This window comes from Culex quinquefasciatus, chromosome 2 (genome assembly GCF_015732765.1).
Source record: "Culex quinquefasciatus strain JHB chromosome 2, VPISU_Cqui_1.0_pri_paternal, whole genome shotgun sequence".
Lineage (NCBI taxonomy): Eukaryota > Metazoa > Arthropoda > Insecta > Diptera > Culicidae > Culex > Culex quinquefasciatus.
In genome coordinates this window covers 195,785,919-195,807,220 of record NC_051862.1, presented here as the reverse complement: position 1 = coordinate 195,807,220, position 21,302 = coordinate 195,785,919, and the positions used below count along the sequence as shown (strand labels likewise).

General features: G+C 37.3%; 2 protein-coding genes and 1 non-coding gene across 3 annotated transcripts in view; 1 reads left to right on the top strand and 2 right to left on the bottom strand.

Annotated features, from left to right (window-relative positions):
- LOC6039107 (kinesin-like protein KIF14) overlaps window positions 1-21,302 on the bottom strand; it is a 50,595-nt gene that overhangs the window by 20,368 nt on the left and 8,925 nt on the right. The window lies entirely within an intron of this gene.
- LOC6039108 lies at window positions 1,722-19,870 on the top strand. Its single transcript, XM_038252207.1, has 2 exons — window positions 1,722-2,473; window positions 18,644-19,870. Exons 1-2 carry the CDS (start codon window positions 2,296-2,298, stop codon window positions 18,973-18,975), a joined length of 510 nt encoding a protein of 169 aa, XP_038108135.1. The 5' UTR covers window positions 1,722-2,295; the 3' UTR covers window positions 18,976-19,870.
- Trnav-cac lies at window positions 2,796-2,868 on the bottom strand. Its single transcript has one exon. It is a non-coding gene; the product is annotated as a tRNA-Val (tRNA).

Sequence of the window (21,302 nt, the reverse complement as noted above, 5' to 3'; positions counted from 1 at the left end):
TTTTTTTCTGTGTAGCTGAAATGGATAGAAGAGAAACCCCGTTCTGCGATGCTCAGGTACATCCACAGCAGTTGACTCAACATACTGCGAATCAAAACAATACCGTCTACAATCACAAATTACTTCCCTTTCCCACATTGACGCGCCCCTTTCTTCTAGCCGTCTCTACTCTGACCCTCGCTGGTCAAAGGTTTACGAGTCGTTTCCACAGGCCACCAGCTAGGTTACACCTTGTCATCATGATGACTAAACCAAGCCAACGTGGAGGTAAGAAAATAGGACACTTGCAAGGAACCAGAGCCATGCTGTTTTGTCCAAACAGCACTACGGATGTAGTTGGGCTCTTTCCGGGATGTTCCTCGCCTAGGTGTGTCAACCGACGAGTATCATCAGTATCATGTGCACCCTTGGCCTGCGTTTTAGGGGACAAAAAAGGTAAAATTTCTATTTAAAAAAAACTTTTTTTTTTCAAAAAAAATATCGTTTAAATTTTTAGTCTTTTTTTATGTGATATGGCTTACCATTAAAAATATTGTAAAATTAGAATATTATTTAAGGGGAAAGGTTTCAAAATATCAATGAACAATTAATGTGAACATTTTTTCCCAAAAGTGTTACGAATATTTGTCTATTTTCGAACTGTGGTCCCAAATTTTAGAGTTTGGAAAAAAAAGGATTAAAGCGCCCCATTTGTTTAAAACCGCAAAAATGTGATGTTTTCAAACCAGTTTACAATTGGTTGTAAAATTATTTTCCAGCGAAAATTATTTGTGTTAGTAAGACTTATTTATGTACTCTTATATTTTTAAGACAATTTTGAAGAGTGGCGGGGAATGTTAAAAATCGTCGGCAAAGAATCGAAATAAATATCTTATCACTTTTAACAAATATGACAATTTTTAGTACGCTAATTTTGAAAATATGTTTGTTGAAAAGTTCAGACAACCAACAAATGTATCTCTTTTGTCGCCAATCTTATTTTAAGGTGCTTTCTCATCTCACAATTTTACGCCCTACAGCGAAACATTCTCACTGCTTCACGGTGTGGAGATCCATCACCATCAAACTGTTTCGCGCGCACTCCACAAAATCACCACACAGAGAAGGCAGTAAAACCAGTCAAAGGCATGGTTGGCCAACGCTCTCGCATGAGGCTTCCAGAAGAGCGAGAGAGAGAATAATTGAGCGAAAATGTTTCGCTTTATTTTCCAGCAAAGTTTCAGTTCTTTTCTGCAATTTTTTAATTTGTGTTGTTTTTTATTGATTTTTTTCAACAAATTTCTGGTTTTACCTAGAAAAGGTGAATCATAAACTTTATTAAATTTTAGTTTTTTTGTCTAAGGTTAAGCAAATCTTTCGGAGCACCCTGCACAGTGCTTGGTCGATCACTCCCAACATTCTTCTCTTCACTGGCCAGGCCTACTGTGTACAGTTAACCGCAAAGACGATTCGTTGAAGTGGATACAGAGAGAGCACGAATGTATTTTAGAATCTCAAAAATTTGTACGTTTCAATCTTTTACTAATCAAAGTTTCGCAACCTGCCATGGAATCCCTCACGAGATTCTTACAAACAAAATCGCGAACGCACACCATCCCACCAAGTACGACGCGCCTCCACACACATAGAGGTGAGGTGGTTGTACGCGACGACGCATTACACTGGGTCGTGAGTTTCGTTGCCCGTTCGGTTCGGTTTCGCTGAGTTAAAGTTGGAGACTCCCAGTTACACTATATCTCGCCACTCACTTTCCGCCGTCGGTTCAGTTCGGTTCGACGAACGTTTGCGAAACCATCATCATCGACGCTACTCTGAGCTCGGGAAGCTAAAACCGTGTGAAGCAGAGAAATCAAAAAGTGTAGGAAGAGTTTTGTTTTGATATCTTCAAATTGTGAGTTGAACTCTGAGGAACAAGTGGAAAGCTCCAGTTTTTTTTTTTGTGGTTAAAGAGGAAAAAAATAGTAAACACTGCCGTTGACCGATTAAGGCGCCATTTGCTGTGACCATCAGGTTTTTGTTGACCAAAGGGGTGGTCGTCAGAAATAACTCAACCAAGTTGTGTGTTTTACTACACTTCCCGCTCGTAGTAAGAGACAGAGAAAGAGAGAGGTTGAATCACCACGGCGACAGAGTTGTACTCGGAAGGAATTTGCCGTAACACGATACCTCATTCAGAACCGTAAGCTCCGACGAAGTCCCACAAATTCCCGCAAAAGGCACGTTGCCCAGTCCCACGTTGGCTTCTTCAGCCCGGTTGTCCCGATAGCCCCCGCCGCAAATACGTACTCCCTCAGGATGGATGTGTACTACATGAGCGATAGCATCCAGTATGGGTCCTTCCGGAATCCGCTGTACCGGGACTACGAAAAGTTCCCCTACGGCACGCTGGAGAACACGCTGAACAGTCCGCCAAAGAGTGGTGGAGGAATTCAACAGCAGCGGAACCAGACGTCGTCGACGGTTGCTGGACAAGGTAATGCATTGACGCGTCGCGGCGGCTCAAGGACACTGGTGTGCGATGGTTGTTAGATGGGGAAGTGTTTTTTGTTCCCTCTCCGGCCGCACTGCTATTTGTGGATTGTGCCCTTGATGAACGCCAGCAGGGGGGAGATTTGCGTAGAGGTTTTGCGAGTTAGATAAATGCTGTAATTTGATTTGATAACTGAAATTATGATTGTGGCTTTATGATCACAAAATAACAAAAAATTAAAAAAAAAACAAGTTGAACATAAGCTTTTTTGTCGAAGCAAATTTTCAAAAAAAATCTAATGCATTTTATCAACAAAAAAACGTACTGTTTCCGCCCGGGTTCGAACCGGGGACCTTCTGCGTGTGAAGCAGACGTGATAACCGCTACACTACGGAAACGCGATATGAAATGGGGCGTCTGCAGCGAACCAGTTCGTTTTCCCCAGATTGTTGTTGATCAATCGTGTTTTGCTAACAAGATACAGTAACAAATCAGTTTAGCAGGTACAGGATTTTTACGGACAAGGTAAAGAAAAATGTGTTCCAAATTCGCGTAGCCCTTGAAATTAATCAAAGCTTAATACACATGGTTTGAACATGAATAAATCTATTGAACTTGTTTTTTACTAAATTAGTCAAACAAAATATCCTTAAAACACAATGATTATGTTTTTTTAATTTATTTTATTATTCATGATATTTCCTCAACAAAGGCAGTTGCAATATCTCGAAGTCAAAAAGAGGGAAGGAAAGCACAAAAACATTAAAAATAAATTGCAATACGTTATTTCGTAAAGGTTTAACAATCAATATTTTGCAGAGAAATCCGCTTATTTTAAGGCCGTTGTAAATATTTTTCATAGTTTATGTCTCTCCCCCCCTCCCCCACCCAAATTTTGGCCTGAATAATCGGGGGGCAAAAAAATATTTTTTCGATAACCTTCAAAATAATGAAAATTAAAGTTCAATCAACTGAAAACCACTTAAAATGCATTTTCCCGCGTTTATTATCATATTCAGCATGTTTAACTCCTTTGAAAACATTTTAAATTTTCATGAAATACCAATGTACAGTACCACGAAAAGTTTTTTTTTGCGAAATTAAAAAATCCGTCAATACCTCGATATTTTTAAAACTAATGATTGGAAAGCAACTGTACGCCTGTAAAATGCATTTTAATAGTAGTTTATGCAACAAGTTGCAAAATGAGGATTTTTTTCAGCACGAGTCGTACATTTATTTAACGAGGTTTACCGAGTTAGATAAATACGACGAGTGATGAAAAATCAAGTTTTTCAACGAGTTCCATACAACGTTTTTTGCAATTCCGAAAAACACCCTTTGGACAGAATTATAGGACAAATGTCCATGCATTGAGTCAATGAATCGTTCAAATCAAAAAAATGTTGAAAAGTATAACTTTTCCTAACAAGTGCTGAAAAGTTCAACTTTTAAGCATCAATTTCAGTGCTGCAAAGTAGAACTTTTCAGCATTTGTTTTGAAAAAGGTTACTATTCGATTGTTATTTTTGGTACAGAAAATTAGGCTGTTTCGTCGTTCAAGAATGACAGGAAAAGTAAGTTGTTTCACGACGGAATTGCAAAATAGTAGTTTATGCAACCAGTTGCATAAACCAGTTTTTTTCAGCACGTGTCGTACATTTATCCAACGAGGTTCACCGAGTTGGATAAATACGAAAAGTGCTGAAAAAATCAAGGTTTGCAACGAGTTCCATACAACATTTTTTGCATTTCTGAAAAACACCCATTGAGTGAAAATATAAGTCGAATGTTCATGTATTTTGTCAATAAATCGTTTAAATCAAAAAAATGTTGAAAAGTATTACTTTTCAAAACTAGTGCTGAAAAGTTCAACTTTTCAGCATCCATTTCAGTGCTGAAAAGTAGAACTTTTCAGCATTTGTTTTGAAATGTGTTTCTATTTGATTCTGTTATTTTTAGTAGGTAAAAGTAGGCTGTTTCGTCACGCGAGAATGACAGGAAAAGTAGGATGTTTCAAGACGGAATTGCAAAATAGTAGTTTATGCAACAAGTTGCAAAAAGAGGATTTTTTCAGCACGAGTCGTACATTTATCCAACGAAGTTCACCGAGTTGGATAAATACGACGAGTGTTGAAAAAATCAAGTTTTGCAACGAGTTCCATACAATTTTTTTGCAATTCCGAAAAACAGTGAGTGAAATTTTAAGTAAAATTTTCATGTATTTTTCCAATAAATCGTTTAAATAAAAAAAAATTTTTGAAAAGTTTTACTTTTCGAAACAAGTGCTAAAAAGTTCAACTTTTCAGCACTCATTTCAGTGCTGAAAAGTAGAATTTTTCAGCATTTATTTTGAAAAGTGTTGCTATTCGATTCTGTTATTTTTGGTAGGAAAAAGTAGGCCGTTTCATTTCTTCAGAAGGACAGGAAAAGTTGAAAGTTTCACAGCGAAATTGCAAAAAAAAATATTTCGGTAGTACCCGTAGTTTTGAAGATACTAAAATGTCTGTAACAAAAATCTTGGTGCAAAAGCCCTGGTTGATGTGCACCGTTAATTATAGCTCCTAAATATAGTAATCAACTATGTGCAGTTTAGCCTCGACTAGAGGTGGGCAAAAAAAGAGCGAGCCGCTCAAAGAGCCGGTTCACTGAAAAGAGCGAACGAACCGTGGCTCACAAAAAAAGAACCGCGGTTCTTTTTTAATCTCCGGTCTTTTGAAAGAACCGTTTCAAGATGGCATGATTTTTGATATAAATATAATTTATTGAATTTTCAAAAAAAAAATAGTATTAAATTTGTTTTTTAGAATTGGAAATGCAAATTAATCGCAAAAGTAAATGATTTGTTAAAATCTTACCAAAAATATACTGAATACTGAATATTATATCGATTCAATCAGAATGAAGAAAAAGTTCACAATTTTCTCCAAATAAAATATTAGCATTATTTCAATTCATGTAGAAATTAATACAATTTTAAAATTACAAGCAATTTTCCGGCATCTTAGATTGAAGTTTGGATGCCATTCTATTACTCGAATTTTCAGGTTCGAGTAGAAATCTTGACATGAAGACCACCAAGACCTATGGTTTTCAAGGGCATCTTCTCGTTTTCAGTTTAATTTTTTTTATCAAATAATTTATAAAAGTCCAATGTGAAATAACTTGTAAAATCACACGATTCTTTAAAAAAACGTTTTCATCCAAATTCTGAAAAAGAGCGAAAGAGCCGTTCAAAAGAGCGGCTCTTTTTAATGAGCGAACGAAAATGAGCGGCTCCTAAAAAAGGGCGATTTTGCCCACCTCGACTAACCGATTGTCGGTTTGTTTTTTAATTTCAAGCTAAATGAATTCAAGTTTTTTTCCAAAAGTGTTATGTATTTATCCGATCTGTGGTCCGAAACTTTAAAATCTGAAAAAGTCTAAAAAGACCATCAAATGGAAGAAGTTGGATTTTCCTAAACACAACTTGTATAAATTATTAATATTTTCGAAAAAAAAATTCTTCGCTGCAGCAACTGCACAAAACCTCATCCATATCGCATCGGAACAGGGCAAACCCCGCACTCCAGACCGGTGTTGGCGTTAATTTATCCAGCCGCTGCGCTCACTGAATTCATTGACCATGTGTGTTTGTGGTTGTTGAACAACTCAAGAGCTCCATCAACAGCCACCACACATGTACACGTGTGCAAATTGGGATTATATTTGTGATGGTGTTCTGAACCTTGGCGCAGTTTTTTCGCGATCAAAATAGCAAACGCGCAAAATAACCCGACCCGGCTTTAAAAGTAATAATAATCATAACAACAACCGTGCGCTCGACCAACTCCACTCAATTCCTCCTTCCATCGCCACAGATGGTTGGGTTAGGAAGGAAACTGGATAGATAGATCAGAAGCAATCACTTCGTTGGGCAGCAGCAGGTGTGCTATTAATAGATGGCGATGTTCTTGGATTCTTCAAGGTTCGTTGGCACCATCAGGTTTTGCCAAGTTTGACCAGTTTGGCCGAGCTCAGCCAACTTAGATTCCGCACATTCGCAGACATTCAGGGCAGACCTTACTTTTTTTTGTTGTTGTTGTTGCAGAACGTGAGTGCATTCTTCTATATAAAACATTCACACCGAAACGGTGACGACGCCGACCATTGTGAGTCGAGCCCCGAACCGGTTACGAACTCGATTGGCTTGTTTTGCATCGAGTCGACGACGACGTTGAGTCGGGTTGGCAAAATCCCAGAGAATGTTTTTATTTTTGTTGAAGTAAAACACGTCCCACGACGTCGGCTGGTTTACATTTCCCGCCAACCGAATGCGTGGTGTGGTCTTCCCCACCAACAACGGGGCACGGACAGCTCCACGTGGTGCCGCCGTAAGGTGCCCCCTCCCACCGATGTGGACAAGATGCTGACGTCGACACACTTGAAGGGACCGGTATTGGTGTCTTGAAGTACAGTAATATTTTTTTGAAAAAGCAAAAAAAAAGTTGATTAAACAAATTAATCCATCGGAAATGGAAACAATTGTGCCATAATTTCAAATTCCAGTATTTACCAATTTTTCGAACTTTTTCTGTCTGTGCATTAAAAGCTGGTCTTTCTATTTATATACTGCATGTAGAGTGTTTGTTGTGGTTAAAATGCGTGCGCCTTTTTGCGTAGTTAAATTGAGTTAGGGACGAATTGGGGTTGTTGCATTTGTGTTGTTTCTCTTACATGACAAAATAATACTTTTCAATAGCAAAATCTCATGATGTATTTTTCTTTCAATTTTGGATTTATAACTGAGTGACCATTAGGGTGGTCCAAATCCGGACTTTTTTGGGGCTACCCCCTGAAATCAAAGATTGACCCATCACTAGGCTAAATTCCAAATTTGAGCTCATTCTGACCACGGGAACCCCTCCCTCCAATCGCTTAAAGTTTGTATGGGAAAAATCATCAAAATGTATGGAGAAAAGCAACTGTTTTACTTTTTTACCTGTGGAAGGCGCCATAATAATCCGATTCTTACCATTTCTCAAATGTAGAACCTTCATTAAATTTAGAACAACTTTCCCGAAGACACAATATTTTTTGGATTTTTCCCGCGAAGTTATTAGCGCCCAAAACTGACCATTTTTGCGCGGCCAGCTGTAAGGGGCTACCTAACAACGATGTTTATTTCCAATTCGTACACGCACGTGCTCTCTCTCTTAGGTTCACTCTCTCACGAGCTGCTCGCCTGCCTGCCTGCCTGCCTGTTTACTTACAAGCACGCGCGCAGTTTCTCTGCTTGAACTTTTGTCGTCGTCGTCGTTTTCGTTTGCCGTCCGCTGCGCTGCGTTCCTGGCATGTTTATTATAATTTTCAACAAAAATAGTCGGTTTGTATTGAGATATAAAATCAAATGTAATATGTGAACAACAAAACGAAAAAAAACACAACAATAGATATCATATTATAAGAGCGTGTGAGAGAGAATACAAATTTGATGAATTAGTTCATCCATGATTCGTCATCTGTTCTGATCCAAACCTAATTGCAAACGTTTTGGATTTTTATTTATCTGCTTTTGTTACAAGAAATACCATGAAGTATTTTTTAGATAAAAAAGGAAGGAATTTTCTTTAGATTTTTTTAAAAACTGAATCCAAAAGAGTATCTTAAAGGAAGGCCGCAACTGCAAGATCTGAAGGTTGTTAACGATTGTGCAGAAAGAGATGTTTCCTGAAACGAAAAATTTACAGGTAAACTGACAAAAATGATAAACAGTTGCAATATTTGTTGCAGGTGATCTAGGAACACAGAAAGAAATTTCCAGAAAGTATAAAAATAATTTTAGAGAGTATGAATGAAAATTTGCAGCAATAATTGTAAAATTGCCTTGATTTGTTCTGATTTGAACTAAAGTATAATTTTGTTAAAGCAAACTACCTAAAGGAACAACATTTGTATTACCTGAAGATTTTTTTCAAATAATTGAATCATTATCATGTTTCTTTAGCATATACGAAAAACTGCGTGTAATGCTTGGAAAAACAAACAAACCCTGTTCTCATGACATTTGCTGTATTTTTTTAATTGAGCCTAAGCTGTCTTTTCTTTAAACTATTTTTTTCAGCGCAGTTTTTTTTTATTTTTGACATAATTTAAGAAATTATATGCTAAATATATCTTAAAACAATCCTGCTATTTTAGTTGAAAATTATAATAAAAATGCCAGAAACGCAGCGCAGCGGATAGCAAACGAAAACGACGACGACGACAAAAGTCCAAGCAGAGAAACAGCGCGCGCTTGTAGGTAAACAGGCAGGCAGGCAGGCGAGCAAGCTAGTGAGAGAGTTTGAACCTGAGAGAGAGCACGTGCGTGTAAGAATTGGAAATAAACATCGTTGTTAGGTAGTTAGGTCCGCTGCGCTGCGTTCCTGGCATGTTTATTATAATTTTCAACAAAAATAGTCGGTTTGTATTGAGATATAAAATCAAATGTAATATGTGAACAACAAAACGAAAAAAAACACAACAATAGATATCATATTATAAGAGCGTGTGAGAGAGAATACAAATTTGATGAATTAGTTCATCCATGATTCGTCATCTGTTCTGATCCAAACCTAATTGCAAACGTTTTGGATTTTTATTTATCTGCTTTTGTTACAAGAAATACCATGAAGTATTTTTTAGATAAAAAAGGAAGGAATTTTCTTTAGATTTTTTAAAAACTGAATCCAAAAGAGTATCTTAAAGGAAGGCCGCAACTGCAAGATCTGAAGGTTGTTAACGATTGTGCAGAAAGAGATGTTTCCTGAAACGAAAAATTTACAGGTAAACTGACAAAAAATGATAAACAGTTGCAATATTTGTTGCAGGTGATCTAGGAACACAGAAAGAAATTTCCAGAAAGTATAAAAATAATTTTAGAGAGTATGAATGAAAATTTGCAGCAATAATTGTAAAATTGCCTTGATTTGTTCTGATTTGAACTAAAGTATAATTTTGTTAAAGCAAACTACCTAAAGGAACAACATTTGTATTACCTGAAGATTTTTTTCAAATAATTGAATCATTATCATGTTTCTTTAGCATATACGAAAAACTGCGTGTAATGCTTGGAAAAACAAACAAACCCTGTTCTCATGACATTTGCTGTATTTTTTTAATTGAGCCTAAGCTGTCTTTTCTTTAAACTATTTTTTTCAGCGCAGTTTTTTTTATTTTTGACATAATTTAATAAATTATATGCTAAATATATCTTAAAACAATCCTGCTATTTTAGTTGAAAATTATAATAAAAATGCCAGAAACGCAGCGCAGCGGATAGCAAACGAAAACGACGACGACGACAAAAGTCCAAGCAGAGAAACAGCGCGCGCTTGTAGGTAAACAGGCAGGCAGGCAGGCGAGCAAGCTAGTGAGAGAGTTTGAACCTGAGAGAGAGCACGTGCGTGTAAGAATTGGAAATAAACATCGTTGTTAGGTAGCCCCTTACAGCTAGCCGCGCAAAAATGGTCAGTTTTGAGCGCTAATAACTTCGCGGGAAAAAATCCTAAAAATATGGTGTCTTCGGGAAAGTTGTTCTAAATTTAATGAAGGTTCTACATTTGAGAAATGGTAAGAATCGGATAACTATGGCGCCTTCCACAGGTAAAAAAGTAAAACAGTTGCTTTTTGTATGGACATTTTGACGATTTTTCCCATACAAACTTTAAGCGATTGGAGGGAGGGGTTTCCGTGGTCAGAATGAGCTCAAATTTGGAATTTAGCCTAGTGATGGGTCAATCTTTGATTTCAGGGGGTAGCCCCAAAAAAGTCCGGATTTGGACCACCCTAGTGACCATGTAAATAGTTTATTTTAAAGTGCGTTATTGGGTGTTGAGGGCTCTTTTCAACTCGAGAGTTTTTTTTAACGGTCATAAGCTTTAGAACGTAATATTTGCTTTGTATTTTTTGTCAAGCTTACAAAAATATTAAATTGAAATTTATCATTTTGTTACAATTTTTGTGAGCGTACTGAATTTCAACAATACGCTATTTATGAAAGTATGGGTTTACTTACAATCTTCACTCAATCAAATTATTCGCTCTACAGCTTTGCCTTGGCGTTCTCGATTGCGAGATTCACAGAAAAAAATCAATTCTCGAAACCGTGAAGTCAGTTCACGATTATGAGAACCACGAAGGAATATATTCACGTTTATGGTGCAAATGCACCATACTCATGAATAAATTTCTTCGGGGATCTCACATTCGTGAACTTAATTCACGATTACGGGAATTGATTTTTTTCTGTGTTCCTACTCGAAACTAGGTGTCCGAAGGCTTGATTGTTGAGGCAATTGCAAACCTCTTTTTACACCTTAGCTTCCATCCACCCCGGGATTCGAACTGACGACCTTTGGATTGTGGGTCCAACTGCCTACCAGCGACTCCACCAGGACAGGACCCAGGGAGACGACCCCTACACCTGGACTGAGCTAACGACCTAACCTTTTTAGGTTAGTCCGGGGCCAACATTTACTTCCCGTCCGACGGAAGGCGTGATCAGACAAATTTCGTCTCAAAATTTGCCACCGGGACCTTCTGGGATCGAACCCAGGCCGACTGGGTGAGAGGCAATCACGCTTACCCCTACACCACGGTCCCGGCCAAATCCTCACTAGCTATCTTAAATTTTCAAAAAAAACTATTTGGAAAAAAATGCTGAAAAAAGCTTCTACAATCTATGCCCAGCTTAAAAAAAAATTATGAATAAAAACATCACCCTTCGAAAAAATATTACCAATATGCATGGCAAATTTCAAATGCTTCTGATTTAGTTTCTAATAAACTCAACTCTGACTTTCAAATGACTTATTTTCCACAACAAATACCTCCCTTGAATCCATCGTAGCGTCGCAAATCCGGTTATCGGAGCAAGATACGAGAAAAAAAACAACAACAACAAAACATTGTTTATTATCGTGTGCACATATCAAGAGGCTCGAAATCTCTGGCCTGGCATTCCGCTCAACCGAAAAGCGTAAACAATCATAAACCGGTAGGCAGCAGCAACAAGAAAAAAAAAACACCCCAATTAATTCACGATCGCTAATCGCAAAAAACAAGTCATGACCTTCGCCGGAACACCCCTCCAACAATAGGCCCGGTCAGTAACCAAGCGAGCAGTGTGCATTGAATATGGATTACATCACACTTGGGAGCACGAAATCTTCAAGACTAGAATTGCGTCATTTGAAGCGTGAGATTTTTTGGTGAATGATATTTTTTTCTCGTCATAAAACCATAATTTATCATCAACCGCATCGAATATTGTTTTGAAACAAAGGATACAAAATCACCTTCACTTGCACGCGATTTCCTCCTTATCCGGTCGTGACCCAGTTAGAAAAGTATTTGTTATTACGGTTGACAGCAGCATGGCGCCGCTGGCGCCTGTCTCATTTCCCACCCCCAGCGTTTGGTGAAGCCAATGGCCACCCCCTGTTGAGTGGGTGGTGCGATATCCTTGAAATAGTACTTGCAGGGGGGATGTCACCGGTGTGTTGTAGATTGTCATTAGATACAAATTTTAGTTTTGAACCATTTTTAAATGTGGAATTTCATTTTCTAATTTCACCGTTAAAAAAAACAGTTTAAATCAAACTATGAATAATTCATAGTCAATAACTGATTGTCACAAAATACTACAACCACCACCACCAACTCAAGTGATGAATGAACATTTCCACGAGAAATTCTCTCACAATGGGGGGTGGCCAAGCAACAAGTGGAATTTCCTCCGCTCTTGATCATCTTCACACCCCCCCTCAACGGTCACATGCCACGAGTCACGTACGCCAAACATGCTTTTTGGACCGCCGCAAGTTTCAGCGACCTACGCAGAAACTTGTTTGATATGCCAGGATCTGCTCTTGACGTCATTCACAAATCTCCAAAACAGCGCGTGGATGCTGCGACTGAATGGTTAGGACATTATGAGAAGAAGTGTTTGGACTAAATTTAGATCCATTGATTGGCTGGCTCTTTATCATTTTTTTTTTTTTGGTGAGCTCTCAGATTTTTTTCATACAATTTGTTTTTAAAGAAAAGGTCCAATAAACAAAATATTTTTTTTGCTTTTTAGGTGTTTTTAAAACTACCCGAAGTCAAATGTATTATTTATTGTACCTACTAAAAACGCCTCTAGAAATGGTATCTAAATAATCTAGATGCTGTATTTCAAGAACGGAATTTCTGATGAATTTGTTGTCTTCGGCAATGTTGGCAAAAATACATCTGGGTTTAAGTCCACCTTTTATGCCAGAAAAAAGTGTGTAATTTTACCTCTTAAAATGTGTAAACCCTACACAATTTTTGTGTTAGGCCAGTTTTTCAGTATGAGTCGTATAAATTGATGACATTTTACATCATAAAAGAGGTAATACAACACCTACAAATTTTACACCTTCCAAATTTACACAAGGAGGTAAGGTAAGCAGAAATCGGTAAAAAATAGGTATACTCTCAAAAAGTTAACCGATTTTATTTGACTTTTTAACACAAAAAATCGTTTTGCCCAAAAACATGATTTATTAAGGTTTTAATTTTGTCATGTGTTTAAAGGGATTAAAAATGCATCTTATGAGCTATGAGTGCATCACATTTTTGGAAGTCTTGCCATTTCTCTAAACGATTATTTTTGAAAAACTACACAGTAAAAAATGTGTAATTTGGAAGATTTAATTTTCGAAGCTTGAAACCTATTTTGTGATATTTTTTACCTCAATTTAGACTGAAAAAGTGACATTACACCAGAAAAGTGGTAAAATTACACATTTTTCTGACATAAGAGGTGTACTCCTGCTAGCTGTAATATTACTATGATTTTTTGACTGCGTATGAAAAAACGGTCGAAAAAAAAATCCACATCAATTATAGATGTCAAATCGGAATAAATTTTGTTTTCACAAAAATAAATTGTGATAACGTGCAGTTTTTGAGGTAAAAGTATGATTTTTTGATTTGACAACACTGCCCAATGTTCTTTTCGATTGTTGGGTCACAGCTCAAAGGTTGGCTTTTGTGATCCTCTAAAACAAATTTGCAAAAAAAAATGTTTTGTTCTATCAGATTTTTGAAGATTAAATGCGAACTAGAAAAAAAATGTGTTTAGAATGTTACATTTTCCCCGAAGTGATCTTACCTACAACTTTGTTGAAAACAACAAATTCATCAGAAATTTAATGATGAAGTTACAGATTCTAGAATATTTAGATTCCATTTTTGTATGGACAGTTGTAAAATTTGTGAGAAAACTGACGCAAAATGACATCTTTAGTTTGTGGCCTTCCCCTACAATGAATAAAATATCCAGCCTACACAGAAAAAAAGATGAAAATTCTCTAGGTTTAATATTTACTCTTTTTTGAGTAATATTACATAAAAAAAATGTAAAAATGTAAATATGATGATAATTCACCAAAATCTGATGAAAATTCACCAGTTCCTATTGCATTATTACTATTGTTCTATTACACATTTTTTTACACAAAATCATATCACCATTATTTTTTCTGTGTAGGTAGCTTAACGGCAACGGCTTCTGTCTCACAAGCAGAAGTTTCCGGATTCAAATCCCGGTCGGGTCTTGAAATTTGAACTATGAATTGAACTTGGATAATTAACATAAAACGAAACTGGGATTGGGATTGAATTGTTTCGAAGTGACGAATCATGTAATCTTCTTATATTATCATATTAAATGCGCACTTTTCCCTGATTTGACTGAGGGAATGGGAAGTCTAAGTATAGATCGAAGATCTTTCTAGTGCTTGCTTTTATATTTGGGCGGGACCAGGCAATGTCCAGTTATCTCGAAATGGGTCCTTCAAAGCAGCATGAAGGATATCAACCTAACTGGAACTAAGATAAAATGGAAATAAAAACAACTCCGATGTAATCTTAAAAAAAGTCGTACTATATCGCCGTGTGTCTCGTGACATCAATTCTTATCAGATGCATCAAACAAACCTGGGAAAAAACACATAAGTTTCCTCTCAGTTACTATCAGTTTAAAGTTTCCCTCCTGATGTTTGCACTAAACTTGACTGACGATGTACTCCTCTCGGATCCGCCAAGCAATCGACTATGTAATCTTTTTCATAGATTGACTCCAACAAAAAACGTCAACCGACGCAGAAAAAAAAATCACTTTTGATGAGGAGGGGCCCCCGTTGATAAGAGATATTGCGCCAACCAGCGCGAGTGCAATCAGCGCTTTGCAGTTCTGCGGTGCAAAAGAGGGGCGCAATTCGACTAGGTAAACAACAGAGTGGGCTTTTGATATGGCTACAATGTGTTTTGTTTAAATGATGCCGGTTAAACCAGGATGGAAACTGGAGGGGAAAATAATTCTCGCTGCAGAAAGTGACCTCTGACGGGGGTTAGTTGAAACGCAAAAAAAATAAGCAAAATTCTTAATGGCCATTGCAGGCGATAAGGAGTTGACTTTGAGGTGCGGGGACACACCCTTATCAAAATTGAACGCGAGAAATAATTTTAATCTGCAAAGCTCGTGCGACCCGAAATAACGATTTATTACAAGCCCTTATCAACATTTGTGGAAGCAAAAAAAATTAAGCAACGTTTGCATTAAAATTGGTGTGTGACTTTTAATCAGTGTTATAGCTTTTAACTGATAATAATCAACGTTACTTTCGCCATTCTGTGCCGGGCTTAAGCGGGTCGCGTTTCACGCGGCGTTAAGATGAAAGATCGGCGCGCGCTGCCCGTTCGTGAGGTGAGAGTATATTTTTAGCCCGCCGAGACGGTCCCCGGTCGCCACCGGCAATCGTCACGAGTTTTGGTCACGTACACGTCTCGTTCTGTTTATTTTGAAGCATGTTTTTTTTTTACAATTTTTTATTTATTTGGCACACATTCGACAATTTTAGCGTATTTTTTCTTCTGAGCGAACGGAGGTAAACAGTGACGTCGGTGTTGTGGTAATGTGACAAAAGCATCAAATAAATGTGTTGATTTTTTACAGTGCAGCTTGAAGAAGCGAACTGCGCAACCGAGAAGTATGCCGCCGTCGTTTATCGCTTATTTATTAGCTTGCGTTTTATCGAGATGGGATGCGACCGGTGCAAATGATAATGGGCTTGGCAATAGCAAAGGATCACGTGACTGAAGGCAAGCTGGGTCGAAATGAGGAAGATGCTAATTGGGATTTTTTCTACTACCGGTAGAGTATAAAATTTGAATTGTCGAATGTACTAACATTCAATAACAGAACTTTGAAAAAATCAAAATCAAATTTCAAACTCCATTTATTTTGTAAGGTAAAATGTTATAAAGAGGACGGACCTAAAAAATCGCCTTTAATTGTTACTACAAAGTTGTTTAGGAAGGTTTAGGTATGTAACACACGCGGAGCTAAACGAATGCCAATTTTCAAGCCACTGCCATTTAGTTAATTATTTCAACCGACAATATGCGCTTCAAGCTGTAGTGATAAAGGATGGATTGTTTTTTTTTTCATTTTTATAAGAAAAAACAAAGTCCTTAGAATTTCGCAATCTTTTTTTTTATATTTTGTAATTGGAATGATTTGTATTTTTTGATTGGAATGAAATGTCAAAAAAGCATCATTAATTTTGTCCACACAACACTCGTTACAATTTTGAGGGCTGGTCATACAAAATGGGCATGTGAATATAATCGAAAATCTGTGTTTGAGAAGAGATTTTCTGATCGATTTGGTGTCTTCAGCATTGTTGTTGGTTAAGATTGTAACTTTTAAGAAAAAATGGGTACAAGGAAGATTTTTTACGATTTTTTAACCTGATTATGTTATTAAAATTCCCAAAATATAATTTGTTCAATTTTCGAAAAAAAGTGTTTTAGGTAAAGGTGGGCAAACTCGCTCTTTTTAAGGAGCCGCTCCTTTTCGTTCGCTCATTAAAAAGAGCGGCTCTTTTGAACGGTTCTTTCGCTCTTTTTTCAAAATTTCATAGATTTTTTTGGACCTGTATAAATTATTTGAAAAAAAAACTTAAAACAAGAAAATGCTTGAAACCCATAGGCTCTATGTCAAGATTTCTACTATAACCTAAACGTTCGAATAATTGAATGGCTCCCAAACATAAATATAGGATTTTGGAGGAAATTGGTCTTGATTTTACGAAATTGCGTTCGTTTCTGCCACATTTGAACAAATGTTTACATTTGGAGAAAATATTCTGATGAAATCGATAAAGTCGATAAATGCTACCATCCATAAACCACGTGGACACTGTGTGGAATCTGTTACCCCCCCTCGTGGACAATTGTCCAATGGATCGTGGACAATCGCCAAAAAAAAAAACGTATTTTTCATCGAAAAAGTTGGTCGTCATCGATCATGGCCGTTCATAGTCACCCGCGACAGACACGGACGACGAAACAAAGAGAAACGCAAAAAGTTACTTTTTCAAAACTTTTTTTCGTAAAATCGCGATAACTCGTGATGTTTATAAGCAAACCCCTTATGTCTATATATCAAAATTTTTGTAATTGTCTGCTCTACAACTTTGTAGAACATTGTTACACTCTAAAAAATAACCCTGCAAAGTTAGAAAAAACACGAAATTTAAAAATGAAAAATTTTGTTCTAATTGAAAAAATGACCCTTCTGGGTCAATGTAGACTCGAAAAGTACATTAAATTTCCCATAAAATGACATGCTCCAAAAATTTTTACAGTCGAGTAACGGAAAATGGCAGAGTTTTTAAAACTTTTTTAGTGTTTCTTTCGATGAAAAATACGTTTTTTTCGGAATTCTGAGTACGCCATCAAATCGGGCGTCTAATTTTACATAAAAGTCCCTTTGACACCAAATTTCTATCTCATCACCGTTTCAGGCTGCAAATTATTGAAAAACACCTCTTTTTTCGCATGTTCAAAAATGGAAGGGGTCGTACCGCCCCTCCGTCACGAGATATCAAAAAACGGACCTCGGATTCGTGATCAGGGACAAAAGTTACCCCTTAAGACAAAGTTTCACGCAAATCGAAGAGGGGTCGGGGCAACTTTTCCCGATTTCGTGTGAGTTGGTAGAGAATTACCCAGTTATAATATTTTTAATGTGGTTTTGGATAAAATCTTAAATGCAATGCAAAAATCTATTTTCGAAAAGCTGAGAAAATTTCCTACAATATTCCTATTTTAAATTTGTTGATCAGACTGCTGCCTGTTGAGATACAGACTCTTAAAGTTTAAATCTGATGAAAAATGAATTTTTCTCATTATTCAGCTTGAGATATCTCGAAAACTGTTGGTTCGATTTTCATTGTTAAAGATGAAACATTTTATGAAATTTTCTGCTATTTTCTAGTTATAGTTAAAGCGATAATAAAGAATAACTTTTTGAAAGGGCTGAAAAGACATATTTTTGACAAATGTTTGCATGCACGATTTTATTACGCTTGACAGTAAAAATTATAAACAATTATGAGTTATTTGGCTGCTCGTTTACAAGGTTTAAAATTGACGTCTTAAGGAGGTATTAGACTATAACCAAAAAATGCACTTTTTAACGGTTTACATATTTTTTTGTTTGCCTGCATTTGTTTGCATACATTTTGCTTTGTTTGCGAGTTTTCCGCATACAAGTAGTCGAGTTTACTTAACTGCAAACCCGAAAAAGTGCGAATTGATTTGTTTGTTTATCAAAATCTAATACCTCCTTTAAAAAATTAAATAAGAATATCGAACGTTTACTTTTTAAGTGCTTTATAAATTAGTTGACAACAATAGAATATAAATTTAAATTTTGAATTGTAACCACCAATCCGCAACTACTGATTCAAATAGGAAACCCAACTCTCAACACACGTGATTCTGCATCGGATAAACCATTGAATGAGAATCTTACGGAAATATATCCCATAACAGTAACAACAACCAGTCGGTGCAGCGCACAAAGAAACTCGTATTTGTGTTTTGTTGTTGTAAACAAATAGTCGTCTGGATTTCGTGTTCAACGTGGCACCTTAACCACAAACACACAATAACTGGCCATGGCAAACAAAACGTAGCCTGGCGATTAGATAACGCCGTCAAAGCATCCTCATGTGATTCCGTCCACTAGTAATTTAATAACAGCACAATTTATCATCGCTTGAGAACTAACGAATTTTATCTCTTCTCCGGTTCTTCCCCCCACGCCAGGCAAGTCCAAGGGCAAATCCTCGAAGGACTCGTGCCCGTTCTGCAAGGAGCAGAAGAAGCGCCCCCTGGGAGCCTACATGCGCAAACGGGGCCAACGGATCACCACCGAAAGTATCTCCGAGGACGTCGCCGAGGAGGACGAAGGGGCCGAGTTGCGGGACGACTTTGGGGAGGGTGCGTCCTCCTCGTCCTGCTCGTCGTCCCCGTCGGGCAGTCCCAGCGCGGCGGAGCTGGCCACCGGAGAGCAGCAGCACAACCATCACCACCATCGGCACGAGTCCGGTGGTTATGGCCGGCAGCAGTCCCAGGACAGTGGCTGCGAGGCCAAGTGAGAGATTCGGTTTTTTTTTTCTTTAAATTCATCGTGGTTTATACAATCAACATATTTAGTAGCGTTAAGGATCTAGAAGTAAGACCTCCCGTTCCCATTTGCAATTTAAAAGAAAAGTGAAAGGATTAAGGAGAGCCACTACGAATTGCTAATCTCCAAGAGATGCTTAAGGAAATCTTCAACGGCTTAAAGTGATTGAAGCGAAAGGCAGTTGAACGAAACAGTTTCGTTGAATAGAAAATCGGAGCGTAGGATTGGCTTTGCAGAGAAATGAAATAAAAAACCCAATCGTTGAAAACAAGACTGATATCTTCAAAGAAGAAAAGAAGCGAAAGAGAGAGAGAACGTAGTAGCAGCACCTTTCGTCTTTTCAACCATAATACACAAATCAGAATCAACATTCATCAATGCAACTCAAACTAAGTCGTGGTTTCTTTTGAGAATTGAAAACACACAAAACGAACAAAGAATCGTTGAGAGAAAAAAAAATATACTGCTTCAGAACGCATTTCTTGTTAGTCAGTTACGCTTAACTGTTTTTTGGTTTTGATGTTTTTTTTTTTTTTTTTGAGAAGCGAACAAAATAACGTTAATTTTTATGAGGAAAAAAAACGAGCTAATTCAAAGTGGCTGCCTTCGGTCAAGTTGTGTTTTCTTTACTTTTTTTACTACATATTTACCTTATACATGAATATTAAAAAATCAATCATACAAATGAAACAAGTATATATTATACCACACCCCTCCCCTTCTGTGTGAGGATTGTATTCGTTGTATTGTTAGTGAAACTAACTCTAGCTAAACTAAGATAGCTGTACTGTACCAATAGTTCAAACATTGTTTTTGGATGCATATACTTATTGGAATAAAAGCAGCATTATATTATTATGAGTGAACAGTGTTTCAACGTTCGATCGTGAAAGAAATATGGTGGCCCTATTTATAATACCTACTTGTAGAATAGATCGAATCCAATGAATAATTTTTGCGGTAAACTTTGAGCAGTAGGCCTGGCCTGTTCAAAAACGAAACTATTGGCACTACGCCCCCCGGGGCATGGCCTTCCTCTAACGTGGGATTTCTGCTCCAGCGCCTCTGACGAGACAGGAGAAACCGGGACCGACGTTTTACTTCACCATCCGATAGAAGCTCAGTGGATAAGGCGGGAATCGAACCCGCGTCTCATAGTGTAAAGAACCGGATGGGGCCGGATCACTCTGGAGAGTTCCGGAGGAAATTGAAACGCGAGCGTAGAAACAAAACGAACTTTATTTGCTCTACTCGTACACGGAACGATCTTCTTCCAACGGACGTTTATTGGGATCTAACTCTAAAGTACATGAAACATACATGGCGCATTAGTGCACTTCGCGCCACCGATCGCAGTTAGCCGAGAGGGTTAATTTGGTGAGAGTGGGACCACAGAGAAAATATAAATTAGAGAGAAAGAGCGACTTCAGAACTGCCACCTAAACAGGCGAGAATTAGTACTGCGCGGGGTAGCACCAGCCGCGCGTACCACAGTACATCATTAGTCTACTCATCTTCCTACCTCTACCAATTCTTTACACATAGCATCATCGGGATCGGCAGCCGAAGCCGCTACCCCTGCGCCACGAGACCCACCTGTTCAATTTTTATATTTTTGTTATGGACTCTTGCACACAAACTCTCTGTCTGTCATGTCCTGGTGGAACTGGTTTTAAATCCCTTAAATCAATTTCTAAGCAACCCGGAATAGTCAATCATCACATATACATGACGAAATCCAGTCTGCAACCCGCTAGGATCACCATCTCCAGCGAATGCGAATGGAGTCTTGCACACAAACAACACTATTTGATTTGTTTAACTGTAACTATCTAATATCTAATCTAATCTATTTAATTTGTTTAACTGTAACTGAAAAAAAACACTATTTTTTATTATGTTTTATATGTTTTAGGGGACATAAAATGCTAACTTTTCAGAAATTTCCAGGTTGTGCAAAAAATCATTAACCGAGTTATAAATTTTCGAATCAACACTATTTTTTTCAAAAAATCGAAATATTGATCGCAAAAATTTTTCAACTTCATTTTTCGATGTAAAATAAAATTTGCAATCAAAAAGTACTCTAGTAAAATTTTCATAAAGTGCACCGTTTTCAAGATATAGCCCACCATTTTCTAACGTCGATATCTCAGCAACTAATGGTCCGATTTTCAATGTTAAAATATGAAACATTCGTGAAATTTTCCGATCTTTCCGAAAAAAAAAATTCAATTTTATTAAATCAAGACTAACATTTCAAAAGGGCCAAACATTCAATATTATGCCTTTTTGAAA

Excerpts from the sequence above, each read along its gene's own strand:
- LOC6039108 (XM_038252207.1), top strand. The coding sequence starts at position 2,296 with ATGGATGTGTACTACATGAGCGATAGCATCCAGTATGGGTCCTTCCGG. Across the intron at positions 2,474-18,643 it reads GTCGACGGTTGCTGGACAAG|GCAAGTCCAAGGGCAAATCC; the intron begins GTAATGCATTGA and ends CCCCCACGCCAG.